Below are 27,282 nucleotides of genomic sequence, written 5' to 3'. Positions count from 1 at the left end.
TAAACTGGACTTGTGAAATTAGTGGACAATAAGATCTGGTCATGTAAACAGAGTCACACAGTACATCAAGACGTCAGGTCATCCGTAATTGCTTCAACAAGAGGGTTGGTTGATCATCGATTTTCTGCTTGAATGATGTGGAGGATTATATTATCTGACATGCAAGCATTAAGTTACACATTCCTCAAGTTTTTTCCACTCAAGTTGTCAGCGGGTGGCTGTTGCATATAAATGTATCAGACTGTAAACGTTTGCACTATAAGACACTGTAAGACACTTCATCATTTACACCTATAACACACAGGTCATTAGACAGCTGAAGGTTAGGGCACCAGGAGGACAGATCTTCACAATACAATACACAGTACTGACATTGGGGGACATGTTAACATGTCTATTACACAGAACGAGTGCTGAGAATGTTGACAATCACCAGCCTGGCGGTTATAGAACTACATGCGGGGACCTGTCTGTTCCCCAAGTCAAACTTTCGCGCTCCACAGCTAAGTCCTGATAAGAGAATCAACTTTTAGCCTATTTATCATGGGCATTGAATAGGCGATTCCGAGTCGCCTGTAGCAACAATGGGTCCGGGCTGGAGTAAGAAGGAGAGTCGGTGAAGCCTGGCTAGGGTAGAACTGTAAAGTAAATAGCTTTACTTGTGTGGGGTACTGGTTCATAGCTAAGCCGGGGACATAAACTTAGCCAACGTACATTATGGCTTGAGTGTGGCTGGACACTGGGAGAGGAGGTCTGTGTTGGGAGTGCTAATTAACAGTGGAGTGATCAAGAGTGTGATGGTCAGGTAACAGGAACTACCTCAATGGATCGGGAGGATAGGTATCGGCTGCGGAGCCCGAGCCGGAGCCCGAGCCGGAGCCCGATACGGAGCCCCTGTGGTAGTCCTCTACTAAACAAGCGAGTCACTTGGAAGGAACCCATTGAACAAGCTAATGTGGCAGTGAGTTGTTGCATCGTCACAATGGCTTGTCATCTGAATTATGCTGTCAAATTTATTTCCTTATCAGTTAACAGGATATTGGTTCAAAAATTATTGGCAGCTTTTTATTATCAATATTATATATTTGTATTGTCATTATTAATATAATATTATATCATAAAAACACCCCTTGAAAAACACTGACAAAATATTTGTAAAAAATATTAATATTTTTAATGAATATTTTATCAGTGTTTTTCAAGGGGTGTTTTTATGACATAAAATTATATTAATAATGACAATACAAATATAAAAAATATTAATATTTTTTACAATTGTTTTATGATACAAGGCCTCTTAAATCATTGAGCAGTAACACTAGGAATATTGACCAGGGCTCTTTGACTTTCCTTTGTTTTGTTTCGGGCTTTCCTCTCACATTAAGCTGACATGCCTTGATATAACTGGAATACTGTTAAAGCGGCGTTAAACCCAACCACTCTCTCTCTCCCTTTGTTTTGTATACATGAAGCAGTACTGAGTCTAGCGTTGTAGACCCAGACCTGTTAGTGTTACACTCATTAACCCTGCTGATGTAAGGCAGCCCAGGTGGACTACGCCAGCCCTAATGAGACATGTTCTTACCCTGAGACTTGTAATTAACATGATTATCCATATACTATAGGTGTGCAATGACTGGACTTTGCATCAAATGAATGAATGGTCTGGATAACTTACATTTCTCCATCAGCACATGTATAATGGGAAAATTAATGTTACATGTGTGTCCAGAAATACAAAAACACAATCTGTTTACTGTGTGGTTGTATTTTAAGTGTGAATGCTTAAAAATGTTGATGAAATAGATTTGGTTGGCATTGTAAGATGTGAGGAAATGTAATCATGATAATGGTGTGTTGACTTTGAGGACATACTTCAGTCCTTATTCAAACTGATATCACAAGTTGTAGTGACAATCTTGCCATAAATTACCATGTATCACTTACCATGGCGCTAACACACTATGTCTACGCTAAAACATATATGACCATTTGTCATGTCATTGCTAAACATGCTTAAATTATCCACTGTGCTTCCACTTATCCAAAATTTATATCTGAACTCCCTGAGGAGAATACACTATATTCATGACCAGGTTACGGTCATGTTAATTTAATTGTTATCGCCAGCCCATCCCATTACGTCTCAATGCCTGACTAGCATGGCCGGTGATACCACTGCCAGACCCAATGTAACACTGCAAGTCTGGTCTTGTTATTGTTTTCCTGTTCCTTGAAAGCTTTAATAGTTAAATATCAACACCAAAAACATTTTGTTTTGTTTAAGAATTGTGTCATTGTTGTACTTTTAGTAAGCAACATCCTGATACTGAAGTATATAGTTGTATATGGTTATAGTATGCAAGCGTTATGGGACAGATACCCTTGCAAGTGTTGTGGTAGTACTTGTTACATAGAAATCCATATCAATTGAGCATTAGGTGGATATATCAGCCATGAAATTTCACAAACAGACAGCCTGTCCTGGATCTGCTATAATGACATTTGTATATCTTGTACTGGGTTTGCTGTAATTAGAGCCTCTGGAACTAAGCCACAATTGTAAGTAGCTTCTTATAATCCGGATGATCCTATGTTTGTTGCTGGATATTGCTGGATATTGCTGGATATTGCTGCATATTGCACACTTTGTTGTGTAGCCCAACCCTACAAATTGGAAATGGTAATATCGGTGTCAATGTTCATTACAGCAGGGGTCAATTTAACTGCTGGCCTTTTGGCCCATGGCCAGTTAAAGTTACAAAGGGCTTGCTGAAATGTGAAGTAGATGGCCTGTCTGGCTAGTCAAAAAAGCATTCTCCGTGTATGTTTAATTTTTGTAAGTGGATCATCTTGGTAGAATGACAACCGCCCGACTTTTTGTTTATGTTATGTACAACAACTTGTTTATTTGCTCATAAATCGCCAAGGAATGAGGCAAATGGAAGCCAAGATTTAGACCTAGAGTGCAGGAAAAAACCTTTTAGGGGTAAGGAGGTCTACAGTTTTCAGAGCCCCGCTAGGTGGCAATGCAACCTCAGGTTCAGCCACTTTGCGGCCCCACCACATAAATGTAGGCCAGTTAGTTTGGAAAAGGGCCAGTAACTTTTAAAAGGAGCAAGCCCTGCTGGCGACATACACATTTGTTGTTAAATCTACCTCTGTTACTGCATCAACATGATGTCAACACGGATAGTTTATTACACACGTTTTATCCCATCATGTCAACATTTGGGGTGTCACAGTCACCAGACTTTCGGTGCACCGAGATTACAAAATGGTAACCATGTATTTTATTCTATAACTAGAAGAGTTGGTTTTCGTCAAGATGCTATGACACCTACACCAGTGTCAGGTTTGTACATTTTGTTGGACAACATACTTCTTTAAAAAACGTGTGAAGATCTGGGTTAGAACTGGTCAGAAACAAAAAGAACGAACGGAAACTGAATGATATAACATGATTACAACTGACTGCCACAGTGAACTGCCACTCAAGTACACAGGTATAGAGACCTGTGAGGATCCATGTTAGAACAGGTCTTCACCAACCCATGCTTGTTGTAAGAGGCAACTAATGGGATCGGGTGGTCAGGCTCACTGACTCGTTTGATGCATGTCATTGTATCCCAATTGTGTGGCTCGATGCTCATGATGTCAATCACTGGATTGTCTGGTCCAGACTTGATTATTTACATACCGCCGTCATACAGCTGGAATATTGCTGAGTGCGGCATTAAACAACGAACAAACAAACAAAGATGTAGAGATTTAAAGCAGAATGTTTAATTTGTGAATTATTTCTTTGAATACATATAATAAGTTACATATTTATGATCATCATGATGAATAATGATTATGGTGTCTACAACTTTCTTCAGCTTTGTCGATTTACAATTCAACAAGCATAATCTGCAAGCAATGAAATGCCCCTAAATATTTGCTTTATTTATCACTATTAAAATCCTGTATACAAAGGCAATATTGAAAATATGTACTCGGAATACCCATTGAATGTAAATCCCTGGGACATATTCATAACACTGGGCAATAAAGTGACTTAGTGGTGATATGATATACTGATTGACTGATCAGTCTCTGGGCACTTGTATAGGAGAATACATAAGTACAGAGCACCCGCCCACTGCTTGGAGCATAGAGGGATTGTGCAAACAACAGCTTTATGATATTATAAAGAGAAAACATTTGTGTGTTTGTTATCCAGGGATTGTGTGTATAGACGATTTATAACCAGGGACACAATGCAGGCCTGTGGAGAGAACCCTTAAACACAGGGGACGCAAAAGGGATCTGACAATAAGTTGTTCCTTTGAATGACCTTGCTTGCCATTGTGTGGAAAGTTAACTAGAAGCCTGTGCGAGATTGGGAGCATATTAGAGCGGCTTATGGCCATTCTGTTGCAGTGACTCTATGATTTATGACAAGACTGTGTGTTTTGAAGAAATGAAAGGACAACACTATAAGATTGAGGTGACATGATTTATGACTGTGAGTGGAAATAGGTTATTGAACAGTGTAGAAAGGAGGTGTCGTAGGGAGTGCGGAATGTATGTATATAAGACTGTAATAACAGCCTGTGGTGGGCCAGTAGGCATAACTGACAGTGGTACACTAATTCACATGACAGCGATACACTATGTCTGTATACAACACTTGAGTAACACCTGGTACTGGTCCAACACGAATCACGCTAACAGGACCGCCTCCATGGTCTAGTGGTAGAGTGTCTGCCCAGAGAGCGGAAGGTTCGGGGTTCGATCCCCGGCCGCATCATACCTAAAGACGTTAAACGATGTACTTGTTGTTACCCTGTCTGACGATAGACATAAAGGGGCTTAAACAAGGACTTGTCTGCTCGGAGTCAGTATACTGTGTCTGGGGGGGGGTATTCATGTTAAACTGACAGCTGACAGCTGAAACATGACAGCAATACATTATACACATGACTTGGTTGATGTATGTAATCGTATCCCAATTGCGTGGATCGATGCTCATGATGTCAATCACTGGATTGTCTGGTTCAGACTCTATTATTTACAGACCGCCGTCATATAGCTGGAATATTGCTGAGTGCGGCGTTAAACAATAAACAAACAAACAAAACAAAACATGACAACAATACATTGATTCACATGACAACAATACAGTTTTACAAAACTTGCCGAGATTTGTCTTTTGCAATCATGCTAAAAAGGTTTTACCCTTATGTAACTGATCCATAGCTTTTTGCTGGTGTTTTAAGAAACAAGTGTCTATAGATGCATAAGTAATTCCATTGTTTTGATGATCCATTGATCAGTTGAAATATTTGTATCTTGAGACTGCATTTTGACATCGGTCATGAACCCACTTTGTATGCTCAATGCTTATACAGTCCTTGTAACACTGGGTCGCTGTAATTCAGAACCTCTGCTTCCAAGTAACAATTGTAAGTGATTCTTATAATCCTGAAGATCCTACATTTGTTGCTGGATATTGCTAGATATTGCTGGATATTGCACACTCTATTGTATAGGCCCACCCTGAAAATTGGAAATGGTAATTTCACTTCGCATTGTGAGTATTGTGTTCCAACCTCGTACAACAAACACATCTGACAAGCCCCCATTGAACAATCCCACACCGTGGTCTCAATCACTTCAAATCCACTCTCACACCCTGGGTATTAGCCCTGTTGATCCCAGCCAATGTCCCCGAGCCCCTGGATTACTGACTTCCTCAAAGGATCACACTCACACCTTGCTCTGCAGGACAACGTCGGCACCGAGGATTCTACGAGGTTAGAATGGTCTGATAATTGGTGATAAGCATAGCCATTGTTTGTACACTTGACAGTGTGTTGACCAGCCGAGATAGGGGTACGTACACACTGGTCAGTCTGGATAGAGGGAGTGACACAAGAACAGGGTATCATCGCAGGGTGGTAATGGCTTTTGAAGAGCATGTATTGATATGTGCTTGTCATACTTGAAACTGCTGGACATTGTGTAGCCTGGAGCTGACAGTGCTCACCATGGCTGAATATTACTGCCTTTTGCATGTCACTTCTTTGGACTAATAATTATGATATTTGCCAATATGTTTGAAATGATGAGATATTCTGGTAGAGATAAATGATTTAGCAAATACTATCATGATTCATCATTATTATTCCCCACCTCAGAGTGGAAGAGGGATATAGGAATGGGTGCTGTGCGTCCGTCTTTTCATCCGTCCATCACATTTCGTTTCTGGAACAGAACTGAAAAAACATGATAGATATCTTAACCAAACTTGGCACATGGATAGGTCTATTGGTGAACTGGTGCCTTTTCATAGTTTGGGATATTTGAAAAATATATTTCTTGAGTTTCCATGGCAACGACTTAGACTGAAAATGGCGGTAGTGCTTCACACAACCGGACGTGTCATATTGGCGGGGGATATGAGTATTTCATGCTCGTTATTATTGCTTGTGGTTCTGTATCAAGATCATAGTCTGAACCCAAGAGACAAGGGCCTCCTGCTGCGACATCATGCTAATGTGCACACTGATTTACCTTAGCTCATAAATATATAATAAACTAATGTTGAAAACATTTCTGGTGTCTCCCCAATGTAAAATTTCTAAAAGCGACTAAAAACCATACTCACTCACTCATATCCATAATGAATAGAATTTTGTGTAAATATGATAAAAGATTGTCAACAACTAGTCCAACTACTGGTGAGCAAGGGATCACCTGGGTCAATCCATGAAGATGAGTGCTTAACATCAGCAACTTGCTTCATCAATAAGCGTTTGGGTTTTGTACTTCACAGTAGCAATGGTGGCCCTGTCATCTAAAGGTGGAGGAAATCACTGTGAAGAATTGTATCAGGTGGTTGTGTTGGGGTTCTGTAGCAGGATTGTTGGTCTCAAATCCCAGATGTTTCCTGATCATGATTGTGGGTTTGTTGGTATTACCCATGCTTATCATCAAGTGGAAGCGTCATTGAACTGCATCACTTTGGCTTTCCTCCAACACTAATGTAATGACCATGATGTCACTCACTCACTCACTCACTCACTCACTCACTCACTCACTCACTCACTCACTCACTCACTCACTCAAACCACCAAATCAGCTCCCCAAACCATGATGCAGTGATTCTATTCTTAGCTGTTACCTGTGCTGGAACTGAACCATTACATACCTGTGTAAGACATGCTGCCTAGCTGACTCACTGAAGCTTGACCCTAAATCAATTTGTCAAAGTAATCTGCTCTGACAAGAGGCAATAAGGTATTAATTGCTGTCAGGTCGTATTGGTTGACAGATCTTCTCCTTTATTATGTCTTCAGTGCGATGTCAACATGGTCAATAGGACATTACAGTAGTATTTGCAACACTTACAAACTCCCAATGACACTGACCCTACACAAGCAGACACCTGCCATCCTGTCACGTTATGTGTTGTGGCAGCCCACTTCTACACAGGGGGGCCTGGTCGGGTAGCCTAGTGGTTAAAGTGTTCGCTCGTCTCGCCGAAGACCCGGGTTTGATTCCCGACATGGGTACAATGTGTGAAGCCTATTTCAGGTCTGCCCTGTCGTGATATTGCTGGAATATTGCTAAAAGCGGCGTAAAACAATACTCACTCACTCACTCACTCACTCACTCACTCACTCACTCACTCACTCACTCACTCACTCACTCACTCACTCACACACTCACTCACTCACTCACTCACTCACTCACTTACTCCACAGTGGGACGTAGTAGGACATGACATCCTCTGCTTTGTGTTTTTGGATCTCTTGCACAACTGAGTTGTGCTCTCAGCTGTCTCTGTATGGATTGGACCCATGAAGATCCGTGGTAGAATAGGTCTTCAGCAACCCATTCTTGCCGTAAAAGGCGACTATGCTTGTCATAAGAGTCGACTAATCATGCTAACAGGATCGGGTGGTCAGGATTGCTGACTTGGTTGATGCATGTCATCGTATCCCAACTGCAATGATCAATGCTCAAGATGTCAATCATTGGATTGTCAGGTCCAGACAGGATTTTTTACAGACCGCCATAATATAGCTGGAATATTGCTTATGTGGCGTTAACAAACAAACAAACAAATCTTTGTGGATTGAATGTCAGATCTACCCTGATTATGATCCTCGGTCAGTTGGAAACACCCATGTACAAGAGTATCACGATATAGTAAATATCTACAACCTGTGGCATGGTATCTTAGTGGTCCAGCACTATAAAACCTGTATGTGCTTTGACTAGTATAAGCAGTCTTGTACCATCCCCAGATAAGGTGTCCGTGGGAGGGGACAGAGATATTCGACGTAATAAGCACCCAGGGGGCTCTCAAAATTAGAAATAGGGGGCTCTTTTTAGAATATTATTTTGGTGAAAAAGATAGAGTTGAAAGATAAATTTCGTGGTTTATGCTGACAGCCTGAAATGTTTATATACGAGAGATACATTTTTTCCAGAATTTAAATGCCCAAAATTAAGGGTGCATATAAAACATGAGTACGTATTATACACGAATAAATAAGTCTTGTGTACATTGATCAATTGGAAGGGTGCTATATGGTATTGTTCACTTGCCAATATATTAGCAAATATCGACATGGGCGCTTATTAGAGCGCGGCGCTTATTACGTCGAATACGGTAATCCATATGTCAACTTGTTACAAACTTCAGATCTGACAGGTATTTGAACCTTTTTTACAAATGTGGTGAAGCATTTGACATTATTTTGCAATGCAGCATTTCAGGATAATTTTTGCTAAATTTGAACTTTTTGGTTTATGGAAAGTTGCTGCTCATTTGCAATTCAAGGAAATACATTTTCACACGTGTTTTGTCCATTTGGGCCAAAGAAAAAGGTACCACACTGACTTATGGAAATAATGATGTTTAGTGGGCTCAACAAATCACAGCGTTGTACCATTGATGGAGTTGAACCTGGACATTCTACATAATGGCTGAACACAAGAACCACTGCACCACTGCAGCTTGTTATAAAAGTGGACATATTCATTGTAGACTCCAAACTCTGCAACTCATTTTGAAATCCAGTTTTGGTTTGGTTTTGTTTGTTGTTTTACGCTGCACTCAGCAATATTCCAGCTATATGACGGCGGTCTGTAAATAATCGAGTCAGGACCAGACAATCCAGTGATTTACATCACGAACATCAATCCATGCAATTGGGATTGATAACATACATCAACCAAGTCAGCGAGCCTGACCACCCAATCCCGTAAGTCGCCTTTTACGACAAGCATAGTCGCCTTTTACAGCAAACATGGGTTGCTGAAGACCTATTCTACCCTGGATCTTCACGGGTCTTTGAAATCCAGTTGGACAATGGGTCAATATTTGTGATGTCAGGTCTGATATATAGCAGAACAGGAGTAGCATGTACTGGTCAACCTTTAGCCATAAATATCCAGACATTCTGTTTGGACAAATTAAGGGTTTGTTTTGCAGGCGAATTTGAGTAAATATAATATACCACATGTAGATGTGAGATATTATACAGGATAAGACAACCCACAGTGTGTATGACTCAGGTTACTTGACACTGCCTTCCTTTTCCTGTATTATCCAGGGGCGTTATGTGTCACTTACAAATGTGGAGGCACAGTCATCTAACATGTCTAAGGTGGCCGTAGACGTGCCGAAACCTGTGATTGTGAGTTCACATCCCGGTTCACCCTGATTATGTTTATAAGTATAAAGTGAGCACAATATGTTCGTGGGGTCTCACCAAAGTAGTAATTGTCAGTAATTGTCTCAGCTCCCCCCCCCCCCCCCCCCCCTAAGGTCAAGATGAAACACCGTGATATAACTGAAATACTGTTCAAAGCAATGATAATGTAAACTCACTCACTCACTCACTCACTCACTCACTCACTCACTTACTCACTCATTTCTTACATTTTACAACCACAAAGTTTGATTAAAATCCTTAATATACAGCCTTCCTTAAAGTCTGGCACATTGTACAAAATTTGAATCCTTATTTACTAATTGTTGTGCTAAAATACATTACTAATAGTTTATAAATTTAAAAATGCTATTAACATGATTGAAACAATAAATGAAAATCAGGTCATGTACCGTTAATCACAGGCCTGTCAGGCCCCATGTCTATATCTTGGATTGCGTTGAGGGTGCTGGGGTTAAACAACAGTTAGTTTCATAAGAACAAAAGAATTGTTACTTTACAGCATTTGTAATTTTAGCCTAGTTCATTTTTCTTTCATTTATTGTGCTGCATGTGACCGACACCCTCAACTGCCAAATATTTCATGGCTAATCCAGAACAAGAATTTTCATTTTGTGCAATATGATATATATCATTTTCACCAAGACTCATTATAAAGCATAAGAAAATAATACCCTATAAATATTCCATGATGTAACCATGGTTACAGGTCATGGGAACCTGAGTTCCAGCAAGACCCCTGTAAGGAGCTTATAACATGAGATGTATCAGGTGCATGTGACAACAGCACTGCGGTGAGTTGCTGGGTGTGTTGATTGACCACTCACAGCTCGGGCTGGAGATTTGATCTGGCCATGTGTACATGGTGTGCACTCAGTCAATATGTGCACAGCATACAGTCACCATAGTCTGCAGTCCTGGTTTGGAGTTACATGCGTTTTCTTTGTTTGTTCATGTAATGGTCTACCACAATTACAGCTTTGTAATCATAAGGGGATCATTACTTGTTAGGAAGCTATTATGCATGCCATCAAAGTATTTAGGCTGAGGTTTGTCTGTTCATTATGACATACAGGGTAGTGTTAGGTTAGGCCCTATTTGTCTAAGCCATCTTTGTGCAACAAATGTCAGAACAGCTAAACCTCAGCCACAGATAGTTTTATTGAATATGCCATGGTCCTGACTCAGTATACAGAACAAAAAGATGGGGATCATTGTATGTTTGTAACTTTTAGTCTACCCTGTCCTAGATTCCCATCACAACTTTTAGTCTACCCTGTCCTAGAATCCCATCACAACTTTTAGTCTGCCCTGTTCTAGAATCCCATCACAACATTCAGTCTACCCTGTCCTAGAATCCCATCACAACTTTTAGTCTACCCTGTCCTAGAATCTTATCACAACTTTCAGTCTACCCTGTCTTAGAATCCCATCACAACTTTTAGTCTACCCTATCCTAGAATCCCATCACAACAATCAGTCTACCCTGTCCTAGAATCCCATCACAACAATCAGTCTACCCTGTCCTAGAATCCCATCACAACAATCAGTCTGCCCTGTCCTAGAATGCCAGCACAACAATCAGCCTACCCTGTCCTAGAATCCCATCACAACAATCAGTCTACCCTGTCCTAGAATCCAAACACAACAATCAGTCTACCCTGTCCTAGAATCCAAACACAACCATCAGTCTACCCTGTCCTAGAATCCCAGCACAACAATCAGTCTACCCTGTCCTAGAATCACAGCACAACTTTCAGTCTACCCTGTCCTAGAATCCCATCACAACATTCAGTCTACCCTGTCCTAGAATCCCAACACAACTTTTAGTCTACCCTGTCTAAGAATCCAATCACAACTTTCAGTCTACCCTGTCTTAGAATCCCATCACAACTTTTAGTCTACCCTATCCTAGAATCCCAACACAACATTCAGTCTACCCTGTCCTAGAATCCCATCACAACTTTTAGTCTTCCCTGTCCTAGAATCACAGCACAACAATCAGTCTACCCTATCCTAGAATCCCATCACAACATTCAGTCTACCCTGTCCTAGAATCCCATCACAACTTTCAGTCTACCCTGTCTTAGAATCCCATCACAACTTTTAGTCTACCCTGTCCTAGAATCCCATCACAACAATCAGTCTACCCTGTCCTAGAATCCCATCACAACAATCAGTCTGCCCTGTCCTAGAATGCCAGCACAACAATCAGCCTACCCTGTCCTAGAATCCCATCACAACAATCAGTCTACCCTGTCCTAGAATCCCAACACAACAATCAGTCTACCCTGTCCTAGAATCCCAACACAACAATCAGTCTACCCTGTCCTAGAATCACAGCAAAACAATCAGTCTACCCTGTCCTAGAATCACAGCACAACAATCAGTCTACCCTGTCCTAGAATCACAGCGCAACAATCAGTCTACCCTGTCCTAGAATCACATCACAACATTCAGTCTACCCTGTCCTAGAATCACAGCACAACAATCAGTCTACCCTGTCCTAGAATCACAGCGCAACAATCAGTCTACCCTGTCCTAGAATCACATCACAACATTCAGTCTACCCTGTCCTAGAATCCCAACACAACTTTTAGTCTACCCTGTCCTAGAATCCCTTCACAACTTTCAGTCTACCCTGTCTTAGAATCCCATCACAACTTTAAGTCTACCCTGTCCTAGAATCCCATCACAACAATCAGTCTACCCTGTCCTAGAATCCCATCACAACAATCAGTCTGCCCTGTCCTAGAATGCCAGCACAACAATCAGCCTACCCTGTCCTAGAATCCCATCACAACTTTTAGTCTACCCTGTCCTAGAATCCCAACACAACAATCAGTCTACCCTGTCCTCGAATCACAGCACAACAATCAGTCTACCTTATCCTAGAATCCCTTCACAACATTGAGTCTTTGCTGTCCTAGAATCGCAGCACAACAATCAGTCTGCCCTGTCCTAGAATCACAGCAGAACAATCAGTCCACCCTGTCCTAGAATCCAAACAAAACAATCAGTCTACCCTGTCCTAGAATCCCAGCACAACAATCAGTCTACCTTATCCTAGAATCCCATCACAACAATCAGTCTACCCTGTCATAAAATCCCAACACAACATTCAGTCTACCTGGTCCTAGAATCCCAACACAACAATCAGTCTACCCTGTCCTAGAATTCCAACACAACATTCAGGGATCCTGCCACAACCTCATTGTATATCCTGAGAGGGTCAGAGGTAGAAATTCACCTGAAAACAGTGTCAGTCCGAATACAGAGCAGTGATAACATATTAGGACATCCCCTACAAATGCTGAAGTTCTACTAGTCCTCAGGATATCTTTAACATTAGATACACTGTCTTGGTGCCATTTTCTGTCAATGACTGGATCATCATCGTGATTATTGCAAATATTGGTTTGACTGCAATATTATAGCTGAAAAGCTGACGACAGCGTGAACCATCATTTTCTTTGTAACACACACGTGGCTTTGGAATCAGTTGAAACAAGCATGACAAGTGTCAGACTGATTCTTGCAGAAGGCTATTAATGTCAATCTATGGTGGAATTGAATACGTCTCTAACACTCAATTACTTGGTAGGAGGCTAAACTGGATTGGGTGGTCAGGCGTGGTAACCTGGATGATTGTGTAATTATGCCCTAACTGTGTGAGATATTGCTTGTTATGCCCTACTGTGTGAGATATCGCTTATTATATCCTGACTGTGTGAGATATTGCTTGTTATGCCCTGACTGTGTGAGATATTGCTCATTATACCCTGACTTTGAGATATTGATCATTATGCCCTGACTGTGAGATATTGTTCATTATACCCTGACTGTGTGAGATATTGCTCATTATACCCTGACTGTGTGAGATATTGCTCATTATACCCTGACTGTGTGAGATATTGTCCATTATACCCTGACTGTGTGAGATATTGCTCATTATACCCTGACTGTGTGAGATATTGTCCATTTTATCCTGACTGTGAGATATTGATCATTATACCTTGACTGATGTATTCCAGGGGTAGCTGGAATATTGTGGCATCATGTCAAATAATTTATATTGGCTGTTAACATGGCTAAGAAGAGATAATTCTGTATTTTGGTGATAGAGAAATGGTTGACTGAAAGATACTTGATAGATTGTAGGCTCTTCACAGTAAATATTCAATTGAGTGTACATGGTATTATCATGATAATCATTACCACAATTACCATGAGGTAACTGACAGCAGGCACAAGTAAGGAGCTGAAATTGTAATCCAGTATCTGTACTTCCTGATTGTGTGTAGATCATGCAGACAAAGTGTCCCACTGGAGCTCAGTGCTTTTACGCTGTTATGTCATTTGGACTGCTTTGTGTGGCCCTACTTTATCGGTGATCGGTGTTTGCTTAAGAATAGCCTTTACAAAAAGAAAGTGAGTCATTTATTACTGCCAGTGAAGTGTGCACTACCATTTAGTTCCCGTACAGGTTTAAACTTGATCCCCTGATAAGACGGGTATTTCTTGGTGGAGGAATATTTGAAATTTGAAAATGTAGATATGAGAGCACTTTCAGCTCATAATGTAATACTTAGTTCTTTTTCAAACAGTTGAAGATATGTATCACCCTTGAATGGATTGCTGAGAGATATGTTAGAAATGAACTTTGTGTTAATGAGGATATCCAAGTCTTCATGTTAAGGACATTCAAACTGGTAGCCTTGCACAATACTTTGTCTCATAAGCCATTTTTTTATTTAATTGGATTACAAATAATGTTTACTCCAAAATAACAAATGGTAAAATATTATCTTGAAAAGCCATAGTTTTATTTCCGTCAAAAACATGCTTAATTTTTCACCACAGAAATATTTTACATACCGAACCTTAGACGAAAGACAATGATAAGCACGATAAGATAAACTAAACTAACACTGAACACATGTGACTATGAATTTTAATATGCATATCATTATAGTTTGTCAAGTTGTAAATAAGACTGTGATATAAATTTTATCATTTTTATATTCAATGTGGGGATATGTTTTACACTCATAAAAGACAAATCTTTTGGAAACCAAAAGAGCACGAAATGTTTTTTAGAAAAAACAAAACAAACTCTAAACGAACATAATATGATTTCAAACTTTTGTAATATTCCACATTTGGAATTTAGGGAAGTGTGATAAAGTTGTTTTTACATGAAGAAAATGCCATATATGTATATATGAACAGTCACCCTGTAAGCCACATATCAATGAGATGAACTAAATTGATGACATCACTGCCAAATTGACCGAAATGATGTGCCAAAGTTATCTAATTGTGTGAATGTCATCATATGGTCATGGACAATGTTCAATTTACTGTTACCATATTCGACGTAATAAGCGTCCAGGGCGCTCTCAAAATTAGAAATAGGGGGCTCTTATTAGAATATTATTTTGGTGAAAAAAACAAAGTTGAAAGTTAAATTTCATGGTTATGCTGACAGCCTGAAATGTTTATGTATGACATATATTTTTCCAGAATTTAATTGCCCATAATTAAGGGTGCATATAACACACGAGTGCGTATTATACGCGAATAATTTAGTCTTGTGTACATTTATCAATCGGAGGGGTGCTAATTGGGATTGTTCACCAGCCAATATATCAGCAAATGTCACTGTGGGCGCTTATTAGAGCGTGATGCTTATTATGTAAAATACGTTATATGCTTTTAACTCATTTTTAAATGATACGTTTTCAGCCTCAAATGTGTCAAGTACTGATTGGGGCGGTTAGGTAGCCTAGTGGTTAAAGCGTTCGCTCGTCACACCGAGGCCCGGGGTCAGTTTCCGACATGGGTACAATGTGTGAAGCCCATTTCTGTTGTGCCCTGCTTTGATATTGCTGGAATATTGCTAAAAGCGGCGTAAAACCATACTCAAGTACTGATCATAAAGACTGTAAACAAAAATATATGTGATGCATAGACAAAATGCATGTGGGTGCAGTCTACTTGAAAAGTGTTGTGTATAAATCCAATATTATGTGTTGTATGTAACTTCTCATACTTTTTGAATTTTCAGATCATGCCCATAATATGTCCTGTTTTTATGTATACCGTATTCGACGTAATAAGCGCCCAGTGGGCTCTCAAAATTACAAATAGGGGGCTCTTATTAGAATATTATTTTGGTGGAAAAAAAAAAGTTGAAGGATAAATTTCGTGGTTTATGCTGACAGCTTGAAATATTTATGTACGACAGATATATTTTTCCAGAATTTAATTGCCCTTAATTAGGAGGCATATAACACATGAGTGCGTAATATACGCGAATAAATAAGTACATTGATCAATCGGAAGGGGTGCTAATCGGGATTGTTCACCAGCTAATATGTTCGCAATTATCGCCATGGGCGCTTATTATGTTGAATACATTAAGTTAAATATACTACTCAAAAGAAGTTAAAGAACACTCAATTTTATTTACTATTACTATTGTTAATCTGTCAACACATGACAGATTTACTATAATCGTATGAAAAAAGTGTATGTTCTTTAAGTTTAACTTCTTTTGCGTAGTTTAATATGACCGTTTATCAATTCACATGTAATTCACGTGTTTCCCTACTGACCTTGGACCTACTCAAGCTCTGATGACACTAACCTTTACCTTCACATATTTCTTGAATACTCCCTATTGTCTACATTTTATACCACAAGCAATTTGTACTGCAAGTAACAATTTTTGACAGTAAAAAGAGTGAAACCGCCCAAAAAAACCTACTGCCTACCTGGGTTTGGAAAGGTTGACATAGGATACATGTATGTTTTGGGCCTGTGGTACTTACCACCGAGACCGCCTTCGTGGTCTAGTGGTAGAGCATCCGCCCGGAGAGCAGAAGGTCCGGGGTTCGATCCCCGGCCGCGTCATACCAAAAGACATTAAAAGATGGTACTTGTTGTGACCCTGTCTGGCGCTCGGCATTAAGGGGCTAAAACAAGGACTGGTCGGCTTGGAGTCAGTATACTGTGTCTGAGTGGGGTATTCATGTTAAACTGCGGGATGGTATCTCAGTGGACTAGCACTATAAATCAGCATCAGTCCGGACTAGTACAAGCAGCCACACACACACACACACACACACACACACACACACACACACACACACACACACACACACACACACACACACACACACACACACACACACACACACACACGTGCATGCATGTCGCTATATAAGTGCAATAATCTTGGACGCGATGTTAAACCCCATTTCACCTCACCTCACTTACCACCGAATTGAATGATAGTGCTGTGTCATTTACATAAGGAAAAAGAGATTGGTTTGTTTGAAGTTGACACTTGGATGTATGGACAAGGCTGACCTGGTTTTCAATGTCTGCCTCTGTTTTAGGACTATGTTTCAAAGACACGGGACTTGGAGAGAGAGTTGCGGAACTTGGGGGTTGATAAGACGAGAGCGGAGACAATGTTGGAGGTATGACAGTAACTCTTAGTGTACGACACACGTTATGACAGGTGTAGGTTACAAGGCCAACAAAGGATGTCTGATAAAGGCTCTTTTTGACCCACAAGAAACAGAAAAGTTTTCAGTTTAGAATATCGTTATGAGTGTTATAAGATATGTTCAAATAACTAGCATTTTTTTTCTGTCGTTTCAAATTTTGAAAATGCATTTATATAAAAAGTGTTAATTTTCTCCAAGAATTCTAACAATTAACTCGTCTCTGAACCAAATTATTTTTTTGCGACTTGTTTGTACTGGTTTGGACCTACATATCCTGAGAAAATGCATTTGGATCAGAGCATGTTATGTTGAAAAGTTAGTAAAACGAATCCTGAAACCCCATCAATCCTCTTTTTTTTGACACATTTTTGCACAACCGATACAATGTCTACATTCAGTGTTTGTTATGAGTTCAAACCATGCAAGTGTTGAAAAGAAGAAAGTCAGTTTCTTATTCATACATGGGCAAATCTCATAACTATCACACCCATGTTCATGAAGTTTTCTCTTTTCTTAAATTTTGTATGTGAGTGGCCCAGAAGGGAGCTTACCATACCTTGTCCTTTACATGGTGGTGGTGCAAAGACACACTGGAGTATGGTCTACAGAGCAGGGTTGCCTCCCTTAGCTGTGCCTGGATCTGTTGGTCTCAGCTCACCCAGAATCACCTGAATTATACACTTTGTATTTGTCAGCCTCAGGCTTGTGTTTATGGGTTTCACAAAAGGAAGTAACTGTATATACAACTCAAAACAAGTTAAAGAACACCCACAATTGGAAGGCTGTGGGTTGCAAAACCCACCAACCTCGACAGATTAACTTTATTCTTTTACTCCTTTTGAGAAAGTACAATCTTCGTCACTTTGGCATTTCATCCCTCGTTCTGAGCTGCCTTACTGTGGTATAACTGAAGTGTGATCTGACCATTAAACCCCATCACACACTGCTTTACAATTCCTTTCACCAGGAGCTGAAATCCAGATTGTCCCGGCAGGAAGATGTCAATGGCAAGCTCCGGGACGAGAACAGCAACCTCAACCATGACATGGACCAGCTCATCCATGTCATCAGCGTGGCCCGGTCAGCAGGGAGATGGGAGGTACACAAGTGTTTGTGTTCTTAATAGTTGACTCTGCAGCCCAGTGGGTAGTGTGTTGCCTGGTCACATAAGTCTGGGTTTGATTCCACCCATTGCCACAATGTGTGAGGCCAATTCTTCATGTACATTGCTATGGTGCGATAGGAATACTGCTGAGAACAGTTGTCGTTGGTCTGTTTTGTCCAATGATACTCTTTTGGACTGTGTTTTGAGTAGTATCTTGTTTTAAGCATATTTTAAGGTTTACTGATAGGGTATATTTCTTGAATAAGAGCTGCAGTGGTGTAGCCTACTGGTTATATCATTCGCTTCATGCTGAAGACCCCGGTTTGGTTCCCCACATGGGTACAATGTGTGATGTCCATGTCCGGTGTCCCCGCTGGAATATTGCTAAAAGTGGCGTAAAACCATACTCACTCACTCACTCTTGAGAAAAGTACCTTTAGGACACAAATTACCTATTAAATTTTCTTCCAAATTTGAGATAGGACTGGAGGCATTTTGTTTTTTGTTCTTTCTTTTACTGCAAACTGTTCAAGTCACCTGTTTTTTATGTGTATACATTAAGTTAACTATTGACAGGTGTGGTTCATGTGAAGCATGAATATTCTGTGGGACTAAGTATAATATGCACCCTCCACCCCAACAATTTGTCTGAGTAGCACAATGTGCCACACTTCAGTAACCACATGTTGACCGGCATGTTAACGTTGCTGTTGTTTCTCACCAGTAGGCAAGGTTGTTGAGACGCGTGTGAAGTATCTAAGTTGTAACTGCAGGTAATATTTCTTAGCACTGTCTTTACATACACCATAGGCACTGCTTCGAACCGCCTACGTGGCCTAGAGGACAGAGTGTCTGACAGGAGAGTGGAAGGTTGGTGGTTCGATCCTGGCTGCTTCATACCAATAGATGATCTTACCCTACAGGGCGCTCGGCGTTAAGGGGGGCCGGTTGGGTAGCCTAGTGGTTAAAGCGTTCGCTCTTCACGCCGAAGACCCGGGTTCGAATCCCGACATGGGTACAATGTGTGAAGCCCATATCTGGTGTCCCCCGCCGTGATATTGCTGGAATATTGCTAAAAGCGGCGTAAAACCAAACTCACTCACTCACTCGCTCAGCGTTAAGGGGTTAAAACAAGGACTGGTCTGCCCTGTGTCAGTACACTGTGTCTGAGTGTTAAAACAGTGGCATGGTATCTCAGTGGGCGAGCACAAAGACCAGCATCTTTAATTCTTTGGTTCACCAAAATGGTAGACTTCAGACCTTGACTCCCACATAAGGATGACTGGTGACAATGAACCTATTTTATAGTCTTCACTATTGTCAAGCCTTTTCTATGTTTTATTTCAGATTGACACTGTTAGGTTTCGTGAGCTCACTGTAGATCAAGTTTTTGGTTCAATGCATGAAACTTACACCAAGAGGTATGTATGTGCACTGTTACACTCTCCACTCATACCTTGTCATGTTGCATGTGTGTTATGACCGAGACAGTACTACATTATTTCTGGCATGAGTGAACATTGTCATTGTTTTGTTACAAGACACGTGTGAAGTATTTAAGTTGCAACTGCAGGTATTATTTCTTAGCACTGTCTTCACATACACCATAGGCACTAGTTTGATCCGACTCCGTGGCCTAGAGGACAGAGTGTCTGACAGGAGAGTGGATGGTCGCTGGTTCGATCCTGGCTGTGTCGAACCAAAAGATGTTAAAATATGGTCTTACCCTACCTGGCGCTCGGCATTAAGGGTCTAAAACAAGGACTGGTCGGCTCGGAGTATACCGTGTCTGAGTGGGGTATTCATGTTAAACTGTGGCATGGTATCTCGTGGGCTAGCACTGAGACCAGCACTGAGACCAGCATCTTTGAATCTTTAGTTCACTAAAATGGTAGACTTCAGATCTTTCCTCCCACACCAGGATGACAGATTGTAATGATGTTCTGAAAAAACTGAAATAATGTTCAGCTCACTTGCTCATTCAAAAATAGAACAGGCTCTTTATTAGGACAGATCAAACTTTGATGGAGTGAGAGTGTTCTTGTTTCTGCCACCACTGGTGTTTTGAACACCAAAAGTGGAAAGAATCACGAGATGGAAATGGCATAAATTCCCTTGAATTTAAGATATTGATAGACTATATTATTTAACATCCTCTTTGAGATTCAGCGATTTCAAAACTGTGCCAGGCCCCTGGGCGATCTTAGCGCTACGATGATTGCAACACCCATGTAATATTGAATTATGACATTCGTATTCCTAAAGTCACTTTGTGGAAAAACACCCTAAAAATCCTAAGTCCACCTTGCAACACTTTTAAACAAGAGCCCTTTGAAAAGGACCTATGAAGATCCGGTGTAGAATATGTCTTCGGCAACCCATGCTTGCCGTGAAAGGCGACTATGCTTGTCATAAGAGGCGACTAACGGGATCGAGTGGTCAGGCTCACTGACTTGGTCGATGCATGTCATCTTATAACAATTACGTACATTGATGCTCATGATGTCAATCACTGGATTGTCTGACCAAGACTCCATTATTTACAGACCACCGTCATATAGCTGGAATATTGCTGAGTGCGGTGTTAAACAACAAAGTAACAAACAAACACTATCACCTAGCTTTGGCAGGTGAAACTTGTGAAAAGGGGTGAGACTTTGGCACGTCTTGATCATGTGTTGATGCAGGCATCTGGAGGACACCAGCAGCAGCAGCAGCTCGGGGCGTGTCCAGGACCTGCAGGACCAGCTGCGGAGGAAGGAAGACGTCATCCAGGCCATGCAGCTGGAGCTGCAGGACAAGGTGACTTGCCCTCCATGTGTTACCCCTACACGTCGTGTGCCTTACTACCCAGTCACTGTGGGTATCCCGGATAGAACTAGTTCCTAGCAACCTAGGCTGGTCATAACAGGATTAGAAGTTGACGCTAGCCCGGGGCTAGTACAAATTCCCAAGTGCACCATTGTGTTAACATTAGGCGACATTTTTTTATTTCTTGGTTTACGGATATCAAACTTATTTCAAAAGTGAGGTAGGCCAATTTAAAAAAACAACAAAATAAAGCCTCAGAGATTTATTTTACTTGAATTTTGTCCTAAAAAGTAAGGTAGGTATAAAAACAATAACCGGTGTAACAAAATTGAAACAACTCAGTTATTCAACAACATTTTATCATATCCCTGACAATCAGTTTGTGTTCCCCATACTGTGATGGTATGTAGAAGTTGGACCTGTATTAACTGGTAGAGTTTTCGCCACCTTCAAGCTAGCTTATCAAGACTTGTAACCTGGCGAGTTTGTTTCCAGCGTTCCACTGACTCCCGTCTGGACCAGTATTCTAGTCAGTCCGACCGAGATTATGCTGTGAGCAAGGTCAAGGCCGACCTCAGGAAGTCTGAACAGAAGTTAGATGACTTGCAGTACGAGGTAGGTTCCTGCAGGGGAGATGGCTACTGAAATCCAAGCTTGTGCATCAGGCTTATAAGCCTCAGAGGGGGACTGTGATTTTTGTTTGCAACTTAAAAAATCCCAGGAACCACCCCACTAGAATATCAATTGTTTGCCTTACCATGCTTACACCTCTTGATGGTGAATTTCAGATGCAGAACCGAGAGCGAAAGATCCTGTCCCTCCAGAGCCAACTGACAGACCTGCACAACGAGCTGGCCGTAAAGGAGGCAGAGAACACCAACCACGTGCAGACCATCAAGATGCTGCAGGACAAGCACAGGATGGCTGCCGGCGAGGTCAGACACACCTTCCTTATCCTGGGGGCCAGACACGCCTTCCTTATCCTGGGGGTCAGAAACAAGTTCCTTATCCTGGGGGTCAGACACACCTTCCTTATCCTGGGGGTCAGAAACAAGATCCTTATCCTGGGGGTCAGACATGCTTTCCTTATCCTTGGGGTCAGCCACACCTTCCTTATCCTGGGGGCACACATGCTTTCCTTATCCTTGGGGTCAGACACACCTTCCTTATCCTGGGGGCACCCATGCTTTCTTTATCCTGGGGGTCAGACATGACTTCCTTATCCTTTGGCTCAGACACACCTTCCTCATCCTGAGGGTCAGACATGACTTCCTTATCCTTTGGCTCAGACACACCTTCCTCATCCTGAGGGTCAGACATGACTTCCTTACCCTTGGGGTCAGACACACCTTCCTTATCCTGGGGGTCAGACATGCTTTCCGTATCCTGGGGGTCAGACACACCCTCCTTAGCATGGGGGTCACACATGCTTTCCTTATCCTGGGGGTCAGACATGACTTCCTTAACTTGGGGGTCAGACACACCTTCCTTATCCTGGGGGTCACACATGCTTTCCTTTGCATGGGGGTCAGACATGACTTCCTTATCCTGGGGGTCAGACACACCTTCCTTATCCCGGGGGTCACACATGCTTTCCTTTGCATGGGGGTCAGACATGACTTCCTTATCTTGGGGATCAGACGCACCTTCCTTATCCTGGGGGTCAGACACACCTTCCTTAGCATGGGGGTCAGACACACCTTCCTTAGCATGGGGGTCAGACATGCTTTCCTTAGCATGGGGGTCACACATGCTTTCCTTAGCATGGGGGTCACACATGACTTCCTTATCTTGGGGATCAGACACACCTTCCTTATCCTGGGGGTCAGACATACCTTCCTTAGCATGGGGGTCAGACACACCTTCCTTAGCATGGGGGTCAGACATGCTTTCCTTAGCATGGGGGTCACACATGCTTTCCTTAGCATGGGGGTCAGACATGACTTCCTTATCTTGGGGATCAGACACACCTTCCTTATCCTGGGGATCACACATGCCTTCCTTAACCTGAGGATTTTATCGAAAAAAAATATATTGTCCCCCCTAAACATTTGTAAATAGTTATTATGCTTCAAGCTGTTGAAAGAAATGCCTGCCACAAACATACCATTCTTGCAAGGTGTTTCCTGTTATAAAAGAAATTCATGCTTGTAGTTTTAAGAAAAAAATATCTGTTTTTGTAACTGTAATTGAAAACATAACTAATCTTGATACAAATTCCCAGGCCCCCCTAGAATATGGAATGGCCGGTCCCTTTCCTTGATGTTCCATGGTTATTCCCGGGCAGTACCTCATGCTTATGAAAAGTGAACTAAAACCTACCCTTTGAGGATTTCGGGTTAGAATTGGTCCCCAGCAACCAATACTGATTATTGAAGTGACCTGATAGATGAGGTGGTCAGACCCTGTGACTTGGCTGGTTGTATGCAATTGTACCCTAACAACATAGACTCAGTTATTTAAGACCGACATCATGTAGCTGGAATATTGCTAAGTGCAGCATTAATCAAACAAATATACAACACTGAGGATCGGGTGGTCATCGTACCTCAGTGTATCATCACCCTTGCTATCAACTAATGTAGAGGCCACGGGTGGACAAGTTGTCAAAGGCACTGCAGGTCGGTTATGCAGAGTTGCATCCCTTGGGTGGACCAGAAACCTGTGATCCTGTGTTCAAATCCCTTGCTTGTGGGTTTCACTAAAATGGTAAATGTCTGAGACCTGCATGGCTTTGTGCTTTCCTCCCACAGTAAGCTGACACTCTGTGATATCACTGGAGTACTGTTTAAAGACGTCTTAAAAACCAACTCACTTAAAACTCACCAAGTGTAATCAACAATCTTAGCGCTATGATTGTCGTAAGTCATTGTCAAAGAATGGGAGTTACGATCAACTTAGCTCTAAGATCACTTTGTGGAACGGGGCCCTGGCCCAAATTTGGCACCATGATCCAACTAGGGTATATCTGATTGTTGCGTGGGGGCACGGGTGGCCCAGTCGTCTAAGGCGCCGCGATTCGCTGTGCAGAGTTGCGTCCCTTGGGCACACCAGAAACCTATGATTGTGGGTTCGAATCCCGGTTCACCCCGATTATGTTTCTAGGTTTATCAGCACCATACCCATGCTCGTGGGTTTCACCAAAGTGGTAAACGTCTGAGACCTGCATCACTTTGGGCTTTCCTCCCACATTAAGCTGACACGCCGTGATATAACTGGAATACTGTTAAAAGCAGCATTAAACCCAACTCACTCACTCACTGACTCACTCACTGATTTTTGCGTGAGAGATTCAGTAACTCAATCAGCACGATGATATCAGTACACACTAGACACAACTAGCGTCTGTGTTTCCCAACAGTGTAACATGTCTGTGTGCAGGTGGGCAAGTATGAAGACGTGGTGCGCCAACTACGGAGCGAGATGACTGCAGTCAAAGACCAGCATTCACAGTCCAGCCAAGATGTAAGCAGTACCATGATTCATCTTGTTCAATCATTGAGTCTTCCTTGACACGTAAACAGAAACAAGTTTATCCAAGAAAATAAATAGAAGATGCATGTATTATGTATATAATTGTATACCATGTATTCTAAACCTAGATAGGGGGCACGGGTGGCCTAGTCGTCTAAGGCACCACAATTTGCCATGCAGAGTTGCGTCCCTTGGGCACGCCAGAAACCTATGATTGTGGGTTCGAATCCCGGTTCGCCCCGATTATGTTTCTAGGTTTATCAGCACCATACCCGTGCTCATGGGTTTCACGGAAGTGGTGAACGTCTGAGACCTGCATCTCTTCGGGATTTCCTCCCACATTAAGCTGACATGCTGTGTTATAACTGGAATATTGTGAAAAGCGGCATTTACACCAAACTCACTCACTCACTAAACCTAGATAGTCCCAATCTTTTACATGTTGCCACAACACAATGAAAAGAGGGTAGGCAGATATGACTCCTAACAATGTTGAGCATACTAAATAACATGTAAAATTAACCAACTGCACAGACTGGAAGTGACATCAAAGACCAAGTTCTGTGGCGGAATAATCGTGTGTCGGTGTGTAAAACTACCATCTGCTACGATCATTATGACATCATGATGTTAAACTGTTTGTGCACACAATGTGCATATAGTCGTTTTAAAGATACTAATATATTTTGGGTTTTCAGGTATCACATTTTGAAAGAAGAATAAGGTCCTTAGAAAGTGAGCTCCGTGAAAGTAAGGAATACAGAAGAAAGTCTCTCGATGAGGTAATTTTGTGTCTGTCACAGATGTAATATTACTAATAATAATTCAGCGCTTCAAGAATACATTTTGACCATTTGCTTTACAAGCGGATGTTATTTATTTATTTATTTATTTATTTATTTTATTTTATTATTTTATATTTTATTTTATTTTTTTATTTTTTTTATTTATTTTTTTTATTTATTTTTTTATTTTATTATCATCATCATCATCATCATCATCATTATTATTATTATTATTATTATTATTATTATTATTATTATTATTATTATTGAGGGGGGCGGTCGAGTAGCCTAGTGGTTAAAGCGTTCGCTCGTCACGCCGAAGACCCGGGTTCGATTCCCGACATGGGTACAATGTGTGAAGCCCATTTCTGGTGTCCCCCGCCGTGATATTGCTGGAATATTGCTAAAAGCGGCGTAAAACCATACTCACTCACTCACTCACTATTATTATTAAGGGATATATCCGGGCATGATGAGGCATTCCAGACCCACTTGTTTTAGAGTTGGATATGATTAATGGCTTGTAGTGGTACAATACACTGCATTGGTGGATCGTGATTTTTTACTTCTCGATACAAGCCTAACACTAAGTAAAAGATATTGATTCTTTCCTAATGGTTGGTGAAATTTAGTGGAGAAAATGAAAATAAACATATATCCCACAGATGAGAGCACATGCAAGTATATTGATAGGTATCAGATCGCATGATCGGTGTGTCGTCCCAGCCCTATTAATGGCAGACATGCCCTCCTTTTGTCTGCATGACCTAAGCAGGAAAGGTGTGCATTGAAAGGGTCAAATTGTTGCAAAGTCCAAATTGACTGAATCTAGCATGGAATATATCAGCCTCTGAGCAGGTCGAGAGAAATATTTGATACCCGTGAAGATCCAGGTTAGAATAGGTCTTCAGCAACCCATGCTTGCACCGAGAGGCGACTGTGCTTGTCGTAAGAGGCCACTAACAGGATCAGGTGGTCAGGCTTGCTGACTTGGTTGTTGCATGTCATCGTATCCCAATTGTGTGGATGGATGCTCATGATGTCAATCACTGGATTGTCTGGTCCAGATTTTATTATTTACAGACTACCGTCATATAGCTAGGATATTGCTGAGTGTGTCGTTAAACAACAACAAACAAACTAGATAAATATTTGAATTGTCTTTGAACACTGATAGATGAGATGCACTTGTCCATGCACATACTTGTCATGCAGTCTGTAAATGTCTGCGTGTACTGCACAGATTGGCGCACTGCAGGAACGTTTGCGAGATGGGCAGGTGTCAACCCAAGACCACCATGAAATCCTCAAGTCTGAGCTGGCTCGACGAGATGAGACAATTCAAAAACTCCGTCGGGACGTGTTGTCTTTACAAGAGAAGAGGGATGCAGCGGTGGCCGAGGTAGGAGAGTTGTCTGCTCCTGATTTCATTACTTCCAACAGATGCCAATCAAGTTCATAACAGAGAAATAGACGTTTGATTCATTCAACAAACATTGGGGTGTCATTTTGAATCCTTAATTAATACATAGTTGTAACCACTGACGATGATTGGCACCCAGGAAAACGGCTTGCAAATAGATGTTCAATTTCTTTTTACCCCTGTTTTTACAATGACCCTGCACGATCCTTGCCACAATTTACTAACATCAAAATCAGATTTACGGAGCATAGTTATCTATCCTTGTATTATCTTCAAGTGGAAAATATGTAATCGACCTAGTCGCCATAAGATCCAACACAGCCAACAAATTGTGCAAGAAAACTTGAGAAAGTTTTATTTCAATATGACATGTAATTGAGAGGTTTTATAGGTATTTAAAAGTTGGATTTAAACATGGCAGGGAATATTA

At 41.3% G+C, this 27,282-nt stretch overlaps 1 protein-coding gene across 9 annotated transcripts in view; it reads left to right on the top strand.

Moving 5' to 3' along the window:
* LOC124123519 (COP1-interactive protein 1-like) overlaps positions 1-27,282 on the top strand; it is a 121,974-nt gene that overhangs the window by 8,540 nt on the left and 86,152 nt on the right. For 8 of the 9 annotated variants that reach the window (XM_048399050.1, XM_048399044.1, XM_048399045.1 and 5 more), the window contains 9 exons: positions 17,141-17,224; positions 18,222-18,353; positions 19,707-19,780; positions 21,047-21,161; positions 21,666-21,785; positions 21,959-22,105; positions 24,552-24,635; positions 25,343-25,426; positions 26,673-26,831. In XM_048399050.1, coding sequence (XP_048255007.1) covers positions 17,141-17,224; positions 18,222-18,353; positions 19,707-19,780; positions 21,047-21,161; positions 21,666-21,785; positions 21,959-22,105; positions 24,552-24,635; positions 25,343-25,426; positions 26,673-26,831 — 999 coding nt within the window. Of the gene's footprint in view, positions 1-562; positions 962-17,140; positions 17,225-18,221; positions 18,354-19,706; positions 19,781-21,046; positions 21,162-21,665; positions 21,786-21,958; positions 22,106-24,551; positions 24,636-25,342; positions 25,427-26,672; positions 26,832-27,282 lie in introns of those variants that run through there. The other variant, XM_048399049.1, reaches the window with a different exon arrangement.

This window comes from Haliotis rufescens, unplaced genomic scaffold (genome assembly GCF_023055435.1).
Source record: "Haliotis rufescens isolate VD_foot unplaced genomic scaffold, xgHalRufe1.0.p SCAF_19, whole genome shotgun sequence".
Lineage (NCBI taxonomy): Eukaryota > Metazoa > Mollusca > Gastropoda > Lepetellida > Haliotidae > Haliotis > Haliotis rufescens.
Note: the sequence above shows the minus strand (reverse complement) of the source record. Positions and strands in the feature narration are given on the sequence as shown.